Below are 21,690 nucleotides of genomic sequence, written 5' to 3'. Positions count from 1 at the left end.
AATGGCTCATTTAAAAACAAACAACTTCCTTACCACTACACAGCATGGTTTCAGATCAGGGCGTAGCACTACCATGCTTACCACAACTCTATTAAACTTCACCAATACTATTAACCTAGCCAGAGACAAAGGCTAACTGGTTTCTGCCCTGTTTCTGGATCTAAAGCCTCCACTCCACTAATTGGTTCTCCAGCTACTTTCCATAAGATTTCAGTCTGTTAAATGGATTAATTCCTATTCATCAAAATAGGCATTCCCTCAGGTCCCATACTGGGGTCATTGCTTTTCAACATATTTACCAACAACCAACACTCTGCTAAATGTCAAGCGTCCCTCATATAATATGTGGATGACTGCACTTAAACCTGTACTGCCAGTAACCCAATTATTCTATAACACATCATCCAAGAGTAATTTTCTTTATTTGAAAGCTGGTTCATTAACTATCAGCTGCTATTCAATCCAAAAAAAAAAAAAAGGCTATTATTCCTCTCAAAACCCCTTACACTCTTACACACCTCAAACAAAATTTCTCATTAACAGCCTCTGATTAACACCCCTATAGAAGTCATCCCATATTACAAACTACTTGGCATGGCAATTGATAATAGTCTGAAATCTGACTTGCATGTGAAACAGGTTATCAAAAAACTCATCAAAATTAGCGACAATCTACAGAACAAAACAAAAAAAAAATACTTAACTGATTCATCCAGGAAACTCCTGGCCTCTACTCTCCTACTTCCTACTTTACTGTATGGCACCCCAGTACTGCTTAACCGTCAAACTTCCATCCAAAATAAACCAAACCAGGGCTACAATAAAATAAGAAAATTTGCCACTAACCCACCAAACAGAACTCACCATTGCTTAACCCTACAACAGCTTGATTTGGCTTGAATTACCACAATAACTTACTTACACCCAATTACTCCTAGTCCATAATTTAATATACAAATCAGAACAAAGCAAAGCCCTACTAAACTTACTGCGTACATACACCCTCCGCTTGGCCATGTCAATCTGAAAATAAAATGCTCCTTACCACCCACAGAGCACACCTGTCAGCAGGGACCTCTCTATATTCTAGCTACGTAGCTCACTCCTGGAACTTTGTCCCTTTAACCCTTAAACATATTAGCAACCTTTCCCATTTCAAGACCAATCTAAAAAAATATTTGTCTGACACCTGGACCTTTACTTGCACAACCCTCAAATCAGATACATGAAGACCTGTTCGTTATAATCATGCCTTTCACACTCTGAATCACTAACAGTTCCACATATTAGCAGGTAGTAATGGCCTAATATCAAAAGTTGATCTCACTTTACCAAAAAACTAATGGATTCTCTTCTCCCGCCTCATCCTAGTAACCAACAATTCCTTTCTAGTGTCCTTCCATAACATTCTCATCTTTGTAATATTAATCAACTCTCTCTCAATGTCCGTAATTTTCCCTTCTGTACATTAGTCCTTCTCATCTCATTCTAGTATTCTATTTTGGAATCAGAATAATCTATTATTTCTCACCTCTGTACATTATTAGTAATACAATCAATATTTTGAATAACTGTATATTAATTTACTTGATAGAGGCTATCCACTTCTTAGAACTGTCTTGCTACTTGCGGTACAAATTGTATTCTTGATCACAATCTTTCCTAGCAATATTCTGTAAATGTATTTCAATCTGTTGTGTGGCTATACAAGATACACTGCAATCTATTATAAAGAGTTTTATTTGTTGTGTAGCTTTTCTCCCATTGTGTACAACTACTTATCAGTTATTGCAAAACGTTTTTTATGTCTGTTTGTGGAGCTTTTCTCCCCAACTTATTGTAAAATAATTAATCTGCTGCAGGATTTTTCTTATCTTGTATGTAATTACTTATTAACTATTGTTTAAATGTTTTTTTGAATTGTGGAGCTTTTCTTCCCCAGGCCATCACAAGAAAATGGGCCATTGGCTTGGTCAGACGTTGCTGGTCACCAAAGGACATATAAAAATGAATAAATAAATCTTAGGCCCACTACTTTTCACAGTGTATGTGCTCCCACTGGGAGACCATTTTAGAGAGAGAGGACTGGCATTCCACAACTATGCTGACAATACTCAGATGTATCTTACCTACTCACAGGATGATATGGCATGTGTGCATTCCTTAGCTGATTACCATGAAGCTATACATTTGTGGCTTTCCCATAATCAGTTGAAACTGAACACTTTCAAAACTGAGGCTATAGCAGGTCATGCTATCTTAAGGCAGTCTAATCTTCTTTCACTCTCTGCTTACATATTGTGTGAAGGAAAATGTTTGAATTTGTTAGCAAAGTGGGTAATCTCAGTATTACCCTTAACCACCGGCTGGCACTATAGGACCAGGTGTCAGCTGTTGTAAATTCCTCATGTTTCTATTTAAGAAACATTTCTAGGATTAAGTAGTGTTTGTCAAGAACATCTCAGTAGTAGTTCATGCATTGGTTTCATCATAGCTGGATTATTGCAGTGCCCTTTACCCAGGACTCTCCAACACTGAACCTACTTTTCTCAGTCATTACCAAGATATTACTCATGTTCTTTATGAGATACACTAGATACTGGTTTGTTATTAGATTTACTTAAGGTTTTGGTGTTAGTGTACATGTCTTTACAAGACTTGGGTCTCTTTCATTTGAAAGAGTTAGAAGTGCCATTAACCCCAACCAGGGTTCTAAGTTTGGTGACTCAGAGGCTTTGTTAGGTGCATCTGGAAAACTCTGGAATTCATTCTTTTGTTTATCATGGCATACAGTCACGGAGATCATTGAGGAGCTTAGCCCAACTTCTCAATTGCCCCAAAGCACTGTTTGGTGAAGTGACTTGTTCAAAGTCACACTGCAAGCCATTTAAATTTGAGGGAATCAAACCTTGTACCTCAGGAAGCAGATCATGAACAACTCATATAATTAATACTCTGTGCTAACTGCCACACTATATCTCTGTACTAACTGGCAGGCACTATAAAACATTGGGCTTGTCTGGGACCTCTCACACTCTAAGTGAGAAATGTACTCCTAGACTAACATGTTTATCACCAGAAAAAAAAAAAGAAAACCATTATAGACTAGAGCAATGTAATATGGTGACCACATGGATAGTGTACGCACTCATTACAAAATGACTAATTCTTAAAGAGGTGGGTCTCGTAATGAACAATGTGATGACTATTCCTACAAGCTTAATACTCTGAAGCTGCAAGATGAATGACTTTAAAATACTTTCTACACCCTGCACTTATATATTTATTTTCAACTCTGATGTTACATCTCAGGAAAAGGGAAGCAGTGACTTCAGTGAAATATCGTCTCATAGTTCTCATTAGACAGGAATAGTTTTATTTTATTTTTAATGTGTTTACTGGGGCAGAGCCCTGATCTCAATGGAACAGTTTCATTCTCAGCACAGAGAAGAGCATAACAGTAATACAGATTAACTTGGATAGTACAATAGGTAAAGTTACTACAAGTCAAACGTATGACATCATGTTATTTTAGAACACCTCAATAACAAAAAATATGTTTTGCTACAGATTACAGTGTGTTCAGGCTACGGGTCTTATATATTTACTTCTGTATGCTGTAAAAAGGGAAAAAAATAATAAATTGACAAGGGGAATGAAGGGAAGAGGAGAGAAAAACCTCAACTGTAAGCTGAGGGGCTTAAAAAAAAAAAACAACAAAGTGATTTACTACAGTTAAAATACCACACACTAAGCACATCAGTCCCGAGTACAACTGCAGCATTCATTTCTAAATGCCAGTAATGCAATAAAACCCCTCTGGCAACTGCTGATCATGTCACCAAACACTGTGCCCAGAGCAGGTGCTACCCTTACCTTACTCTAGGAATGCTTCCGGACAGAGTGTGTTGTGATCAGAGGTGGAAGTGTTTACATTTATGTTCTTCTCTTACCACTGTATATCTTATTGTGAGAGATATACTGATCCACTGTTGCAATTTGTATAATGTGGAGCTTTTCTCCCCGGGCTTCAGATGAAAATGGGTTCTTGCCCAGATGGACTTTCCTGGTAAACAAATGCCAGTAAATAAATAAATAAAGGTGTCCCATTTGCTTGCATTAATGTTTTGCTTGGGTGAACAGGTGGGATTTAAACTCAGTTTTCAATGCTAAATAAGAGGTAACTTCTTTGAGATGAGGTTGGAGATTCTCAAACTTTTGGGCCTAGAGAAGAGAACCTATGCATAGTATGTAGTGGGTACAGTTTGTCTGCTAATGCGTGAAGGGAATCTGAATACGGGAGTTTAAATGAGAGATGAACAAGTAATCTGTATTCTGACTGACTGAAGCTATTTCTATTTTGCAATGACTGAGCAGTGTACTGGTCTGGAGACAGTGAAAAATCTGCAAATTTCATTAGAAAGAGTCTGATTTTTTCCATTCAATTTTTTAGGCAGTGACTATAAACCAGGTGATGACAATAAAATTAAGTTTCTGTGAAGATAAACTCTGAAGCAGCAAGGAATAAAGAAAAGAAATTAGGCTTATTTAACTATACAGGCTAGAGTGCCCATTTTAATGTCATGTTCTTCCAAAAATGGTCAGCTTCCCGGCATACGAAATAAAGTGTTGCGTGCATTGATATTTTAATATCTTATTTTAACTTATAGATGTCTTTATTTCTTGTCGCCTGTGGTGAAGTGTTTTATCGACTATGTCATGTGTCTTTTACTCCTTTTAGCTACTGTGTTATTGACAGTAACTGAGAAGCTGTGAGGCCATGACTAGATCGCATGATTTCAAAAAGTGCTTACACTGTACATGGAAATCGGACAGAAACAGATCAACATGGAGAATCTGCATTTCGATCTGCAACACATTCTGAACCACAATGATAATTTAGCATTTAATAGAAAGAACAGGATTCAGTTTTAGTACAGCTTGTATTTAACAACAACTGAAATGCCAAGGCCTGTGAGTTTGTCCTTTGATTGTATATAACACAATATTAATAGCTCCATACAATGCAGTCCATGTAGATATCGCAGATGCAGGTGACTGTCCTCATTTCCTAGCAGCTGGCCTTTTCTGTTGCTAGGTTGGGATAGACTATATGAATACAGACTGATGTATTTTTGTATCTGTAGGAGATGTAATAAAGTCTGCAGCATTCTAGCACCCTATGGATGCCTCATTATGGCTACCAAACAGATAAAGCTCTGCAGAGGCATAGCTGAAAACATAATGATGACAAGACTACAGAACCTTGAAACAACGCCTTTACTGCATTACAGAAGTACTGTTTGCAGCTACTTCTAATCTGAATCTGAAACAGAAGTAAAACAGAAGTAGCAAAAAATCTAGTGGTATAGAACATATTAAAATAAATTACAATGCACAGCAGTTAATATGTATCTGTTTATTTCATCAGTAGTTCAGTACAACAGAAAATTAAGTACTGCTTTTATGTCCTAATGTGCAAATTAAAAAAAATATTATGTTTTCAATACACAAATTCAACTGAAAAAAAAAGACAACATACTCTACAAACTTTTACTTAGCATAAAAAAACAAATTAAAATGACCACTGAATGCAGCACCACAATGGTATGGTCAGTGGCACTGCATGCCACAGCAAGAAGTTTAAACACAAAAATAACAATCTGTGCCTAACTAATCTAGAATAACTCTTAGAGCTGGGCTTTCATGTATAAAGAATAGCTTCTTAAGGCCCAAATATTAGGCTTCAGACAACAGCATTCATTACAAGCAAATGCTCTCATTAGGGTTACAATAATGATTTACTATTTTTCATTCATTGCAATAATTCAAATTTGAATGTTCAATATAAAAACTTTTTAAAATAAAATCAAGATATTATTTATTTAAACTAATTTACTTCATATGTCCGAAAGGGCAAAGCATTCTTCTGTATTTTCAGTGCACACATGGCACACCAATAAATGAAAAGCAATAAAAGCACCAAAAGTAGTGCAGTCTGCCTGTAAAATGGTATGGAGACTAGTTACACAAAATAATGCAAGGAAACTTACAGCCCATGAATGAACAGATATACAGTAAAAGAATTATATGATAAATTGGAGGACAGTATGCAATAACTGGACACAGGGCAAAATAATATGACAGTCTGAAACATTTTTTTTTATTCTATGACTGAGCAGCATAGAGAGTAGATTTCTGCAAAACAGTGTCAACTGGCATCAGCATGAGTCATCTCCCATGATTTACGATAGGAAAAAGAAAGAAGTGGCTGAACTAATTCAGAAAAAAAGAAGTTATGTACTTGCCATAACGTTCCATCTGTGTTGTCAGTTTTCATTCTTCCTCATCTGATGGGTTTGAATCATTGCTCAAATCCGAGTTGGCCGTTACACTAGCTCGTGGCCTCCAACATACTCGTGAGCTCCTTTCCTACCCATAATTCACTATACATAACGTCCCCCAGATCCTATTTACAGCTTGAGAGAGAGAAACTATAAAAGAATTGTAATGACTGGAGTTCACAGAAAGGGGTGTCCCTAAGAATCTCATTCCTCCACAAGTCATTTGTGAGAAATGGAGAGGGATAGAGGGTGGTGAGTTGAGGAAGAATGAAAATGGACAACACAGATGGAATGTTATAGTAAGTACAACTAATGGGATAGAGTCCCCAGTTGCCTAAATTCCTGGGTGGACTCTAAGAAAGGATATTCTTGTATACGGTTGAGCCAAAAGCTTCTTTTCCCCTTGATACCAGATCTAGTTTGCAATCAGTGATAAAGGTATGAGAATTTAACCAAGTTTCAGCCACACATATATTGTGCATAGAGGCTCTAGACTGGAATACAGTGGAACTTGCCATAGATTTGGTTGAATGAGCCTTTAATGGTTTTGGTAAGGGGAGATCCAATTTGTTGTAGACAAATGAAATGCAATCTGTCAACCATCTAGCTAGAGTGACCTTTGTAACTGATTTGCCCAACTTATATGCAAAGGAAACAAATAGCTGTTCTGTCTTTCAAACAACTTTTGTTCTGTGCGGGTTGAAACATAACTGTCTATGAACATCCAGTAAGTGCAGCATATATTCAACTTTATTGGCAAAGTTTGGGAAGAATACTGGCAGATGAACAGCTTGGTTAATACTGGATTCTGACACCACCTTATGTAGGAATAAAGCACTGGTATGTAAGGTGAAAGACAATGCTTGAATTTCTGAAATTCCTCTAGCAGATGTAATTGCAACTAAAAATACACTTCTGCAACCACCACAAATAGGCCAGAAATCAACACAGAAAAGACAGTTTTCCATGTCAGAAATTTTAGATCACATTTGCTGGCTCAAAGGAAGAAGGTATTAAGGCTTGCAATACCAAATTTAAATCCCATCGTGGTATGTGGTCTTTATAAGGGGTCCTAGCAGAAGAGCACCTTTCAGAAAGGCTTTGCACAGTTTAGAGGCATCCAGGGAAGAAGTTTGAAACCCCAGAGATTGCTGCAAACTGAACTTTAATAGTTGAAGAACTAGCACCTTCATTTAACAAACTCACTAAAAATTCAAGAACAGAATGGATCGGAGCTGAGAAGGGGTCAGTCTGATTCTGCTCTGCCCAATAAACAGACCTTTTCCACTTACTTCTGTAGAGTTTCCTAGTAGAAGGTTTATAGGAAGATGAAAGTATGGAATGGACAAGGGAAGACAGCATTGGTTGCCTGGCTATTATGGGAATTAAAGAAACCATGCAGTCAGTTTGAGATTTGAGACACCTGGGTGAACCATGTCTGCCGGGTGAGACAGGGGGACTGGAGTTAGATCCAGAATCCATGGTGGGTACACTAGATGAGGCCAAAGGAAGGGGAATTAAACTTGTCAAGACCAGTAAGGTGCAATGAGGATGACTTTGCTCTTCAACCTGGCTGCTTTTTTAGGGGAGTTGGAGGATAAGCACACAGAAGACTGGGGAGCCAATCGTGTATCAGAACATCCCTCAGTGATTACCCCAATGGGGGGATCAGGTCAAAGTAGCTGCTGCACTTGTGCAGGGGAGATGCAGAAAGATCGTAGCAAGGCTGGCCCCACTAACTGAAAATGGTTTCTGTCTCATTGTTGAGAGACAGTAATATGGACCTGCTCAATTTGTCTATTATGTTGGACTTCTCCAGAACATGTGTTGCTATGAGAAAGCAGTTGGAAGATATCGCCCATTGCCACACTCTTAGTGCTTCTCGACACAGGGGATAAGATCTGGTTCCCCCTTGTTTGTTGATGTACTAAACTACTGACATATTGTCCATTTGGACTGCAATTACCCTGACAGGTAGAGAGTTTTGGAATGCTTGTGATGCCAAAAGCACCGCTCTCTTTTCCAGAACATTGATATGCAAGTTGGCCTCTTTGGAGGACCAACTGCCTTGGCCCCCAATCTGGGAAGAGTCTGTGGTCACTACGGCCTTGGCCTGAGGGAGAGTGAAAGGACAACCTTGTAACAGTTGTAACTAAATCCACCAGGAAAGATACTGTTTGCAAACCTGAGTTATTCATATCTTTGCCAATATGAGTTGAGAGAGCACTGACCATTGAGTTGCTAGCATCAATTGCAGAATTCTGATGTGATATCTTGCTAAAGGAACTAAAATGATTGCTGCTGACATTGATCCCAGGGCTTGCAGAATCAGTCGGACTGAAATTCTGGTACTGGAAATTATGTCCTGACCTGTTTCCTTATTGTCTGTACTCTTGAAAGAAGAAGAGATCTACAACAGATACTGTGTTGAACACTGCTCCTATGAATTTCATTGTCTGGGTTGATTGTAAATAAGACTTGTTGTAATTTATGGTTATTCCAAGATTTAAGCAGGTCTGCAACACTTGGTCTCATGCTTGTATCAGCTGATGCCTGGTCAGGACGGTAATGAGCCAGTCATCTAAATATGGGGGGGGGGGTCTATATTATGACATCGAAAAGGCTAAACACCGAACACCATTTCAGCGACACATAAAGAGCAAACTCAAGTTAAGTGAACTGCCAGATCACCGATTTTTTTCCTAAGGAAAAAAAATTGTTTGGCCGTTGCCATGAATTTGCCCTTTTCCTCACTGTAGTGCGATCTCAGAGTTGGTATATTTAGTTAGGGGGGGTGTGGGGGGGAAGCCCACCACTTTGTAATGTTTAAGCTGGTGTGTCGTGTCTGGTTGGCCTACCAATTTTTTCCCCTAGGAAAATAATTGGTGATCTGGCCATTCGCTTAACTTGTAATTTGCTCTTTATGTGTCGCTGAAACGGTGTTCGGTGTTTAGCTGTTTTGGTGTCATAATATAGACCCAAATATGGAAACACCCAGAATCTTTGCAGTCCCAAGTAAGCTGCTACCACTGCCATACACTTGGTGAATACCCCCGGGGGCTGTAGTGGGTCCAAAGGGCAGTGCTCTTGATTGAGAGTGACTAGCTTGCAGCCAGAAGCGTAGGTACCTTCTGGATCCTCTGAAGGTCTGCAAGCACATCCAGTCGTCCCTGCTCAGAAAGGCCCAAAAGGACTGAAACGTGACCATCTGGAACTTGGTGTGTCAAACTGATTTGCTCACCAGACTGTGATCTAAACTTGATCTCTGGTCCCGTCTTCTTTGGCACTAAAAAAAATCTTGAGTAAGTTCTGGATTCTATTTGGTCTGAAGGGACCTCTTGGATAACACTTTTTTCTAGCAGCTTTTGGATTTCTAGTGCTGCTGCTTCCCTCTGATTGGGTGGAACATCAGGGAATTTTCTGGATAATGGAGGTGGCAGGGAAAAGGGAATATGACCTCTGGAAATAATTCTCTGCATCCATGTTTCTTTTGTTATGTTTAACCAGGCTTCCTAGTGCAGAGATAAGTGACCCCAGACTGCCTTCAGAGGAAGTCAATCAGGCCTCCCTTCAGGAGCGCTGGAAGGGTCTGTTGAAAAAGGAATCTCTAGACCTTTAGTTTTGTGGGGCTCCTCTGCCATGGGAGGAGTCTTTTACCATGATCACCCCCCGCCTCTGGGGGAACAACCTCCATGTGTGTCCTGGAAAGGATCCTGAGACTTCCTGAACCACATATTTCGACCTCCTTGTTGATTCCTGGAAAAGGTCCTTTTGACCTCTCCGTTGATATGAGGTAAAGGTCCTTTGAGGGGTCGAAAAACATGCACCCACTGCAGAGAGGGTCTTTCTGCCTTTCTCACATCTGGAGAGTGTGTCTTTAACAGTGGGGCCAAACAAAGAAGAGCTGTCAAAGAGAGCATTAATAAACAATGACTTGAAGGGTTCCACAAAATCACACAGGCGCATCCAGGCATGCCTCCTGATGGGAATACCTGAACCCATGGCCCTTGAGGTGCCTTCTGCAGCATGTGATATGAGCCTCACACACAGATTTGCGATAGATTGAAGGGCAGACAACTATGAGTCCACAGAAGATTAAGCCTCAGCAGTAGTGTTCTGTGAATGGGAATTTGAAAGTTCCTTGATCAAGTCCCTTTGCAGTCTCGTGAAGTGTGTCAAGTATTTTAACAATGTGAGAGCAAAAGTTACTGAAGCTTAAACCTGCTTTCCAAATCTGTCCAGTGCCCTAGATTCTTTATTAGGGGGATGGATAGAAGAATTCTGTTCTGCAAATTCCTTTTTTGTAGCTGCCGCACTAACCATTGCATCAACTGGTACCACTTTACTCCAATATTCTCTTCTTACCAGTGCAGCCAGAATCCTATCTGGTCTCTAGGGAATTGGCTCAGTCATATCAGGTTCTTTCCACGCCAGCTTAGAAACCAAATCAATGAGTTCATTAGCAGGTGGAGTAACCCAGAAGATAGATGAGCCAGTCCTAAAAGCTTCCAGAAATACTGACTCCTCAGGAGTCAGGTTTTGGGCAGACCAATCACCCTTCTCTTTAAGGATCTCAAGAATGTCTCCAAATGTGCCGTCATCGGGTGGTGATCTTGGAGACCCTTCTCCCTCACTGAAGTCAGTATCCTCATTGATAGACTCTTGATGAAAGTCCAAGTGCCTCCTTTTGCACTTCCTCTTCCTAGGGACTTCTTCAATGGGATGATCTTCAATGGGATGATCTGGAGAAGTATCAGAAGAGATGACAATACCCCACTGGGTGGACAGAAAGCTTTGGCCAGGCTGTCTCCATGGACTAGAATGTTGAGGATCATGGTACAAAGTCATCTGGGAGGATAAGGGTGGATCAGAGGGGGAAGCACACGTCTGACCTGTTACTGCAAAGAAAACAATCTTCACAACCTCAAAAGCAGACCGCTCAGGAGGGAAGGTAGACAATGGAGCCAATAAAAAGAGTTTCTGGCTCATCACTTCCTTCCACTCAGAGAGCAATCCACCCGAGTTTGAAGCTGGAGCTGAGCTATCCACAGCCGAAGCTCCAAGAGAAGAGATGGTTCTGAAAACCCTGGAGTCGATCCTATCTCTTTTGATCTGACCTGGAAGCTTCGGGCTCCAATAGTCATCCAGATGTCAGGGCCGGTGCACTCAGAGTAACAGTTGGATCCAAAGACAATACTTTTTTTGGATTCGATCAACAAGGGCCTGGAACACTTGGATCCAAGGACTCTAACACCACAGGTTGGGTCAGAGAAGGAGTTGTTATCAATAGAGTGGTAGATGGATGATGTTCCTAACCTGAAGGGGGTAGGAACCGTGAGAACTCCCTTCTGAATTTGTTTCTGTAGGAATGAGAGGATACCACCAAAGGCAATTTTGAGTGCCACTCTAAAAATGGGGAGGGTACCCTGGAAAGGACCGGATCCAAGCTCGGCGAATAGACAGTCCCTGGCAAGGTGTCAGGATCCAAGGAAGTCGGATCCTGAGTACGTTTCATCGGATCAGAGGCTGTAGTACTTGAAACATATCTGATCGGATCTGAAAATGGTCAGATCCCAAGTGACTTCTGATCTGAGGAAGTAGATGCAGGGGAATCCAAAGGTCTGGACCATTTTGAAGGATCCTTAGTTTTAATCTTGGGAGATTGAACTCCAGAAATGGCTTGAGAAAAGGGAGCTTTAAAAATTAACCTATTTCTTCTTTCCGCCAAACCTCTTGGGTTGAACCCACTATAAATGTCGGAATCTTGATCAAGGTGCTCAGCCTCTAAACAGTAAACACAGAGAGTGTGGGCATCTGAAAAAGGCATCTTATGCCCACATTTCTGGCATTTTTTTTTAACTTTTCTCAGACATTGTTTAAAGTAAATACTTATAACTAGATATCAAAGGAGACTCAAAAATATAGTCCTAACATATCCAGACAGTCCAAATGCTACAATTACTAGGAAGAAAAGCCAGTAAGAATAAGCTAGAAGATTTTTTTTATCAAAAAGGGAAAGGAAAGGTTAACTATAAAAGCAGAGAAGAAAGAAACAGGGTAGGAAAGGTCTACCAACAATGGTAGTGAAGACTACCCTATCAAGTGTATAAAGGTATAGAAAATTATAAACAAATTACAGACACACAAGGAAACAGAATAACTGTTTTGTGAAAAAAGACTTGTCAAAAAATAACCATTTGAAGAATAGAATTTGCAAAGATTCACTTATCTTTACCAACTAACCCTAGAGCTGAAGGCGACCACGTCTAGACTCGAAAGCGGCAAACAAGATCTGAGGGACATTAGGGATAGTGCATTATGGGTAGGAAAAGGAGCTTGAGAGTTTGTCGGAGGCCATGAGCTAGTGTAATGGCTGAGTCGGATCTGAGTATGAGATTCTCATCAGTTGAGGAATGAATGAAAATTGACATCAGATCTATTTTTAATTCACCAGAACTAAGGCAGTCTATAACAGTCTGGGCAGTCTAAGCAGCTCAAAGGCTGAGTTCATGAGGCACTTCTCTCATTCCTGATTTCCATTAAAAATGAGGATGACACCATTACTAATGAAGGTAAAATAAACAATAAAATAACATTTAATACAGATGGTTACTGAACAAACAAGTAAATGCAGTAAATTACTGCTGTGTGTAATTAACAGCCCCACTACTGCCACTGGTTGTATTATGATAACAACAAAAATGCATTCTCCTTTTGTTGGTGACTTTTCAGAGAACCCAAATCTTCAACCCTTACCCTCAAAATGTGGATCTACCTGAGGTGCGTGTGTGTGTGTGTGTGTGTGTGTGTGTGTGTGTGTGTGTGTGTGTGTGTGTGTGTGTGTGTGTGTGTGTGTGTACAAGTACCGCACCCCCCAGAATAAATAAATAAAATAAAAACCTTTGTGGCTTCATGGTTTGCTTTCTCTCAGTATGTCTTTTGCTTGATTGCTGCTCTCTTTGTTTATTGAAATGGCATTATTTTTTTTTAATCTTTGTACCATAATCCATAAAAAAACAGCTAAGTGAACAGTGAATACATCCTGTTTAATATAACTAGACAACATCATCTTCTGTTTTAATGCAATTTTCATTTATTTTTCTAAGAAATATAAACAAATAGGATTTTTCTACAACTCGCAATTAACTGTACAGCAGCATAAGAACAGTACAGCACTTCATTAACGTATCTTACCCCTAACTCTAACCCTGCACCTTACCCTAGATAACCTCCTTCCATAACACTACCACTACAAAAGATAATAGCACACATTACATACAGAAACACACACACGTACACACAAAATATAAATCTATCCCCTTACGTAATCCTTGCTCTAATCCTATCTCGCTAAGACTTGCACAGAACTACATCCATTCCCTTATAAAGAGAGCCCTTACCCCAACCCATAAACATCTGCACACACTCCTACCCCCAATACAGTTTGCTATGTCTGAAGTCTTCTGCATTAACATAACCTACTCAGAGTTACCATTCGAAATCCAACCTCCTTCATTTGACATCTCCAGTACTCAGACAACACAGTACTCCAGAAAGATTACATTTAGAAACCATTATATACCCAGAGGTCCTTCAACAAAATGACAACTGATCTAAGGAGTACCCGCGTGTGTGTGTGTGTGTGTGTGTGTGTGTGTGTGTGTGTGTGTGTGTGTGTGTGTGTGTATGTGTTTATTTATTATTTATAGACAGAGAGAAAGGGAAAGTTTACACTTCTAAATAATATATATGTCAGATGCAATGTGATTATAATTACATTCATGGCAAAGAAATGTAGTCTGTTCAATTGCCAAGCAAAGTCAGGTAATTTTAAACAGAATAGTTTGAGGAGTTGCAGAATTCTCTGCAATGCACTGAATAAAGAGTCAGTGTAAATACAAGTAAAAGGGTGTCAGAAAATGCTCCCTTTGTGATTTTAATTGTTATAATGTTTCATTCAATGCATTTTGTTCAGTTAGGAAAACAGGATCATAGGAATACTAAGACAGGTGATCACAGGACTGTAAGAGGCCTAGCCATAAACACCTTTGCGTAGGCACACATAAAAGGTCTTGCCACACTTTATGAGTACTTAATAGAGCCCATCTCCCAAATCAAGCAGGGTCATACATGAAAATCTTGGTGTAAATTTATGTCTACCTATCCAATTGTCAAAAGTATCCTTATAAGTAGACAGAGTAGTGCATTGCTTGACCTGCAGTGGGAATGTATTCCACAGGTTTGGAATATGCTGAGTTAGGAAATTAATCCAACAGCAAATCTTGTTTATTTGTTGGTGTACATTTAGGTCTATAATTCTGCTGTATGTAGAGCAGCTGGTTATGAAAAGAAATAGGAAGTCAAATAGAATTTGATCTTTCATGGTCAAACAAGCAAGAAATGGTCACTTTGGAGAAGCCAGTAGGCTACTCAAGTATATGGAGAGGTGTGCTGATCTAGCAGGACAGTTGAAGGAATTAAGGCATTTCATTTTTTTGGGTGAAAAGTCACTGGGTCTTTCCAGTTGTGCAATATGCTTGAACCTATCAATACCAATGGGCACTGTATTCGATGATGAGTCTGATCAGGGAACAGTACAGTCGTAAGATGACATCTTTTGATCTTGAAGATATTCCCTTTGACATTAACCTGGCCAGATCAAAGCATTTCCTGACTATGGTGGAAACATGATGATCAAATGAGACAGAATTGTCCACATAGGTGCCCAGTTCTTTTATGTCTGTATCAGTTTAAAGAGAAGTACCAATTATAACTATGAGGTGGGAACAGCTTTTTTGCTAATTGCTACTATACTGCATTTTTTTCTTGCATTTAGCTTGAGACAATTTTTAGTATACCAGGTATGTGCACATTCAAGTCCTTTTTCGAACAATTTAATATCAATGGATGAGGAGATAACAGTTTTCAGCAAACTTGGTCAGCCACACTTCAGAAATATTGACTTGGATGTCTGAAAAATAAGTACCAAAAAGGAGAGGGTCCACCACTGTTCTTTGCAGTAACCCACTAGTTACAATTTTGCATTCAGTCAGGATACCTGCAACTTTCACTACTTGGTATTTGTTGGACAGTGAATTAGGTTCAAGTGACTTATGTTATCTTCGCACAGCACAGTTTGTGGAGTTGCAGCTTTCTTCAAGGTAAAGTGAGGGTGGAATTTATGTATAAGAGATTAAAGGGGAGTGAGGAGTCAAAGGCTCCCACATAGGTGTGCAGGTGATTTTATTTATAATGTTATATAATTTTCTTGTGCTTGTTTTTAAGCAATACTCTTAACTATGGTTGTGAGCAGAAAAGCTGATGGGCATTACTTTAGGAAAGGGCTGAGTATGGTTCCCTAACTTGAAAATAAATAGGTTTGTGAATTTTGCTACAGTACAAACACAAAATGATATATGATGGAATTCAGCATCTGCATTCTCTTGGAAGCAATCCTCACCAACCCTCTACTAATATAATCAGCTCTGAGGCTGTTGTCCTTTGAGCCAGGCAGAATTATCCCCTGCAGTGAACACCGATGAAACATTTTCACACTCAAGCAAACTTGGAATTGTCCATTCCACAGACAGACTACTGCCAAAGGACAAGCAGACTGAGCATAGTGGACAGGAAGATCCTGTGCAGCACATAGCAAAGAGTACTTGTCAGACAAAAGATACACCCGCTCAGTTAGATAATGAGCAGAACTGATCACAGAGAGCCGCGAGGCAAGACCAGCACGATTTAAGTAAGGGTTTGGGTTCTGTTTCACAATCATGGAGAGCCGTGAGGCAAGACCAGCACGATTTAAGTAAGGGTTTGGGTTCTGTTTCACAATCATGGAGAGCCGCGAGGCAAGACCAGCACGATTTAAGTAAGGGTTTGGGTTCTGTTTCACATCAAGAGTGTGAAAAAGCAGAAGGAGAAGGAACTCAAATCTGGGACTGGCTAAATATGTTAAAGACAGTTATCACCGCGGCATAAATAGCCCCAAGTAATGGATTTCAGTCAGAGGAAAAGGTAATGGCAAGTGCAAATTCCTCCAGCATTTGGTACTAGGTCTGCATCTTTTGCAATTTCTCTAACAGCAACGTAATGGAGCTAACAAAAAAGGCATGCTTCTTCACAAATTATAAGCATGCATAAATGATGCAAAAACAATCTAAGGGATCACACAGGCAAGAAGACAATAATACATATGTGGCATTGCAGCTAATAGTTTAAAGAAGTACAACACAATATATTTAGCTCACATGAACCTGAGAAAGAAGGATTCATCTTAAGAAAAGGCACTGTCTCCAACCAGACATGGCAAGGATCTTGGAAAACTGTGATATTAGAAAAACAAATAAGATTTCTGGATGCAGAAAGAAAGGCAACAGGAAACATGAAAGTTATGATGCAACTCTAAAATCAAGAATTGAGACTTAATCTGGGTACTGAATTGAGATTTAGAAGTCCTACATTAAAAGTTGGTGCCAGACAAAGGCACTTAAAAGGAAGGTTATTAAGGCTGTAAAGGACAGCATCATATGTGGTATAATGATATACATGAATGGATTTATATTACATCATAGAGTTTTCCGAAACTCAAAATTCATATGGTCGAGGCCATATGACTGAGTTTCCAAAACTCAAAATTAAAAAAAAAAAAAAAGATATGATATAATATAAATCCATATAAATATATATTTGTGAATGTGTCACATTAGTATCGTAATTGTCATTGCTACCCGAGAGCACTGAGACAACCAATTATTTTCTTGGATGGGGTAGCCTCCCTCAGGGGATGGTTTCTACCTTGCACAGGTTGTTTGCTGGGATAGGATGAGGTACTGAAAAGTACAGATGTTCATTTCTTCCCTGTGTGTGTGTGTGTGTGTGTGTTTGTGTGTGCGTGTGTGTGTGTGTGTGTGTGTGTGTGTGTGTGTGTGTCTGCCTATGCATGTGTGAATATATCTATATATAAGGTCATACACACAGAAAGGGGGGGGTGCAGATGCAAAGCCCACCCTATCACTGTAAATTAATTCTAAAGAAATATTTTCCATAAGAAAAAGAAACTGCAGCGCCACCCAAACTACTGTCAAACTACCTTTGTTACTTAGTTGTTCTTACAAGTGAAAATAACTTAGTTCACTGTAACTCAAAAAGGGTACAAAACAATCAATCTAATTTATTTAACATTTGTTAACCGGGAAAGCCCGACTTGGAACAAAGCCAATTTTCAGCAGAGGCCAAGGGAGAAACGCTTCAGATACATGTCTTTACAAAGTGGGAGGAAACCCACAGAAATGCAGGTAGGACATGTAGACTCCGCACAGAAGGCACTGCAGCCAAGAACTGAACCAGAGAATCTCTTGCTGTGAGGTGAAAACGCTACTGCTGCACCACTGCACCATCCAATAATTGTAATTAAAAGATGTAAGCAAATGGGCTGTGACTGGCTAAGAACATGGCAGTACTTACTCTCTCTCCACTCACAACTCTGAATATTCTAAACAGTTTCCCTTCAGACAAAGCATATGTCAAATCCATTGAAAACAAATAAGTACTAAGCAACTTTAACTGTATTTAATTCAAACAGATTCAGAAAAGAAGTATGCTGCATCTATCAATAAGGTAGTATTTTATGGATACAAAATAATTTTAAACAAATCATCTTCTCAAACACATTGTCGCTGGTTGCTCCTGAGTAAAACTGTGGTATTTCAAAAGTAACTGTTCAATTTCAGACAGATATTTTTAATTCTGTTTGGGGTCTGCATTATTCTCATTGACGCTAACTACAATAATTAACTACCAGGTAACCACAGCTGCGAAAAACAAAAACTGGGTTGTTGTGGTCTTGGAGGAAGAAGAACATTTACAGTCACAGTTTCTTACACCCACTGATTAAATCACTTCAGCAGAAATGTTTCAAAACAGTTTTGCTCAATTGTACTTTGCCATACATATTTCATTCATGTTACTTTCCTGTGGGTTTGGAAACAGGTTAAAAATCACCTGTGAGCATTACCATATTTTAACAAAAACATGCATAACTTTAATAGTGGAAAAAAAAAAAGGAGACAATGGTGCCAGGTACAGAGACAGGGATAAAGCCTTGTGTGTGGCCCATGTGACCCAAGTTCGATTAGCAGTTTAGGTGCTTCGCAGTGCTGGCAGACGAGGATGGACATGTTAACCCTAGAAAGAAGACCAGGGTGGAGCAGACTGTGCCTAGACACAATCCCGCACACCAGGGGGTGACATTGCAATGGGCATTCTAGAGGTGGGCTTTCAGATCACCAAGTTTTTAGCTTGTGCATGAGGGTATGCTCTCACAGGGGGACTTGTACTGTGAGCACTTGTGCCAGACAGGGTAGCTCTTTCCCCAACCCAGGGGATGAGTTAGAGGCTTACACAAATGCTGTCATTGTTGGGATGCACAAACTGCATGAGTGACAGACCCTCTGGACAGCTGTCACCTATCCAATCTTGGGAATCCCAGCCACTAGAGAATGAACAGGAGTGAGTCTGACAAGGGGGAGGATTGATAGCTGGCAGGCAGAAGGGATGGAAGTAACAAAGGAGAAAAAAAACAATGGTATTGTAAGCACAAAAGTTGGTAAAAAATGGTTATACTGATTACATCTTTTTATCTACTTAACATGGCAAAAAATGAAGAAAAAAATGTTTCCTATTTCCTGATAAACAAATTTTCATAACATTAAAACAAAAGATGACTGCAGAGTAGACTGCAAAGAAATCTTCTTCAGTATACATTATTTACAAAGTAAGTGGTCTGTAACAAAAATATTATTTTTTTTTTGTAAATGGAAAACAAAGCAATGAAAATGTCTCTTCATGTGACAGTTTGTGTTTCTTCAGCTTTGAATGATCTGAAATCGTTTTCCTTTCCCTAATGCATTAAAATCATCTCTACTTTATAGGTCATATTGGTCTGCATAATAACTGGGAACACAGTGATCAAACACACTTGGAATGAAAAAATATATTTTGGGGTACAGCACAGGCCTTCAGAATTAAAGAAAGAGGGCTAGATTCAAAACACTTGCTCTCAGTGTAAGTGACTGACTTTGGTATAAAGTCCTATCTATAAATAGGCGTACACCGGGGGCCAGATTCCAAAAGACCTGCTCTCAGTGTAAGTGGTCACTTACACTGAGAGTAAGCCTTTTGGAATCGGACCCAGAGAAACTCTTCCAACTGTGATTATGATACCGAGGGTGTATATGAATTCTGCTGATGCCAGTTATAAAACTGAAAACTAGAAATTCCAAGTACTTCATTTTGTCTTCTTATAACAATGATTATGATAAACAGGATTGTGGCAGCCTGCATGTCAGTCTAAGTAGTAAAAAAAAAGGAATGTTATACATCTTGGATTTTCATGGCATTTGCTGGCCAGTGATAGCTATCCAGTGCAAAGGAGTCATAATCTGGACTGTACATGTGGGCACGGACAAAGGTCTCCTTGTCTTTTGGTTCAGGGTACCAAGAGGCCATATTATACTTGTAGGCATATTCCACAATCTGTAACAAACAATAAAAACAAAACATGTTAATTAGAAATGGAGTACAGTGAATAAAGTAAACACAAAAGCCAAGTTTACTTTGCTGATAACACTGCTTGAAAAAAAAACTGTGCAGGTCTGTGTAACCCTTTTCTATTAGTGTTTCTTAAGAGTAAAATTAAAAATAAAATGTCTGTCCAAGCTTGATTAAACTGAAATAAATGAAAGTCTTCACTATTTGTTTTGTACCATCCCATATCTTCTATCTTATTTTCTATTCAAATATGCTCCATATCTGTTGCACATCTAATTCTCTGGGCCCCTGTCTAGCAACCTCAGCCCAATTTGCCAGTTTATATCAGAGAACACTCCCTTTAAAAGGACACAGTCTATTTTTTATAAGCTTACATGCATATCACAAAATACAGTAAGCGGTTGTGTTAGACTGTACAGGCATGGATGGCAGTGGAAAGTTTGTTTTAATCATTCTCCTGTCTCCTCATGCTGCCTCTTCTTCTGGGATGAAACTGTCACTTGGCATTGATTGTCGATGTCAAAATGCAATCTGTGATCACCAATAATGCTAACAACCCCTGACGACAGCAGCATAAGCAGTAGGCTTCATTGTTAATCATGCTGATTTCTCAACTTCAGACACTGCTTCTGTGCATCATGCACAGGAACCTGCCGAAACTTTTAAAAAGTGGTTATTAGTGCTTCCTATCACCTCATCAAGTTATCATCACGGCTTTAACTCAATGAAATGATGAATGGAAAATTAAAACTATAAACAAAATTTGCTGTAAGTGTACTAGGATCTGAACCAGAGGACCCTTCATTCAGCCAAAGGTGACATAATGTTATGCTGGCATAACAGTTAAGGTCTTTACCATATAAATACAAGGTACAGGGTTTGATTCTTACCTTTAGTTATTGCCTAGGCTTGTAATAGTCCACAGATTGATAGCCTAGTACCTATGAACCGCAGTCTGAAAATGCACAAGTGAGTGTTCGGCCACCTTTTTCTCCATTGATTATCTGGCTATGGACATACACAGGGGTTGTTCCAGCTGCTGACTGTATCTTCAAATTTACTCTATCATATGACTGACATCACCTGATCAACATTTAATAAAGTCATCCATCTGATGTCAAATAGGCAGGCATCAATTTTTCCCTTGTCCGTCATTCCAAACTATACTGTTACAGGAGGCTGCACACCCTGCTTTGATACCCAAAGGTCATAAAGCTGCAAGTTCTATCCTGACATCTGGCACTCTGAATGTTACAACACTGGGAAACAGTACTGCACTTCTGAGGTGTAATCCTCCAGTTAAAACACCAAACTGATGTGTCATCAGGCGAAACCTGGAAAATAAAAAAACAAGGGATACTGATGCTACAGAAGGTCTGTTGCTTCTCTAATGCCTGATCACCCAAGGAGTACAGGAACTAGGAGAGGTGAGAAAAATGGTTAAATGGCTGAGACAACCTAACTCATAACATAGCAAAGGGGAACTCCCTCTTACCCATCTTGTCTAGTGCCTTATGACTCATTACCTAAAATGAAGAACAAAGATGACTGACAAAGTCAGACAGAAGTATGCCATGGAAGGCTTAATCGGGATGTTGCACCATTCCATCAGGAGCTTGAAGAGAACATTAGCAGAGTCCAGATGCTTCCGGGCTGCAAATATAACATCCTTTAAGAGATGTTACATGGGTTGGATGAATCACAAATGCTCATCCTTCTTACTAAGACAGTCATTAAGGAATTTCTTGTGATTAGGAGATGTAGAGAGGAGAGGTCTTGATATCTCTTTTTC

General features: G+C 39.4%; 1 protein-coding gene across 1 annotated transcript in view; it reads right to left on the bottom strand.

Annotated features, from left to right (window-relative positions):
- Positions 1-5,404: 5,404 nt before the first annotated feature.
- The window catches only part of ME3 (malic enzyme 3), a 1,533,849-nt gene continuing 1,517,563 nt past the window's right edge, over positions 5,405-21,690 (bottom strand). The window contains exon 19 of the mRNA XM_044071202.1: positions 5,405-19,883. Coding sequence (XP_043927137.1) covers positions 19,722-19,883 — 162 coding nt within the window. The 3' untranslated portion in view covers positions 5,405-19,721. The remainder of the gene's footprint in view (positions 19,884-21,690) is intronic.

The sequence above is a fragment of the Protopterus annectens genome, chromosome 5.part0 (genome assembly GCF_019279795.1).
Source record: "Protopterus annectens isolate FY-2018-M chromosome 5.part0, PAN1.0, whole genome shotgun sequence".
In the NCBI taxonomy this organism is placed as follows: domain Eukaryota; kingdom Metazoa; phylum Chordata; order Ceratodontiformes; family Protopteridae; genus Protopterus; species Protopterus annectens.
The sequence above is the reverse complement of the archived record's forward strand: the minus strand, read 5'-3'. Positions and strand labels throughout refer to the sequence as shown.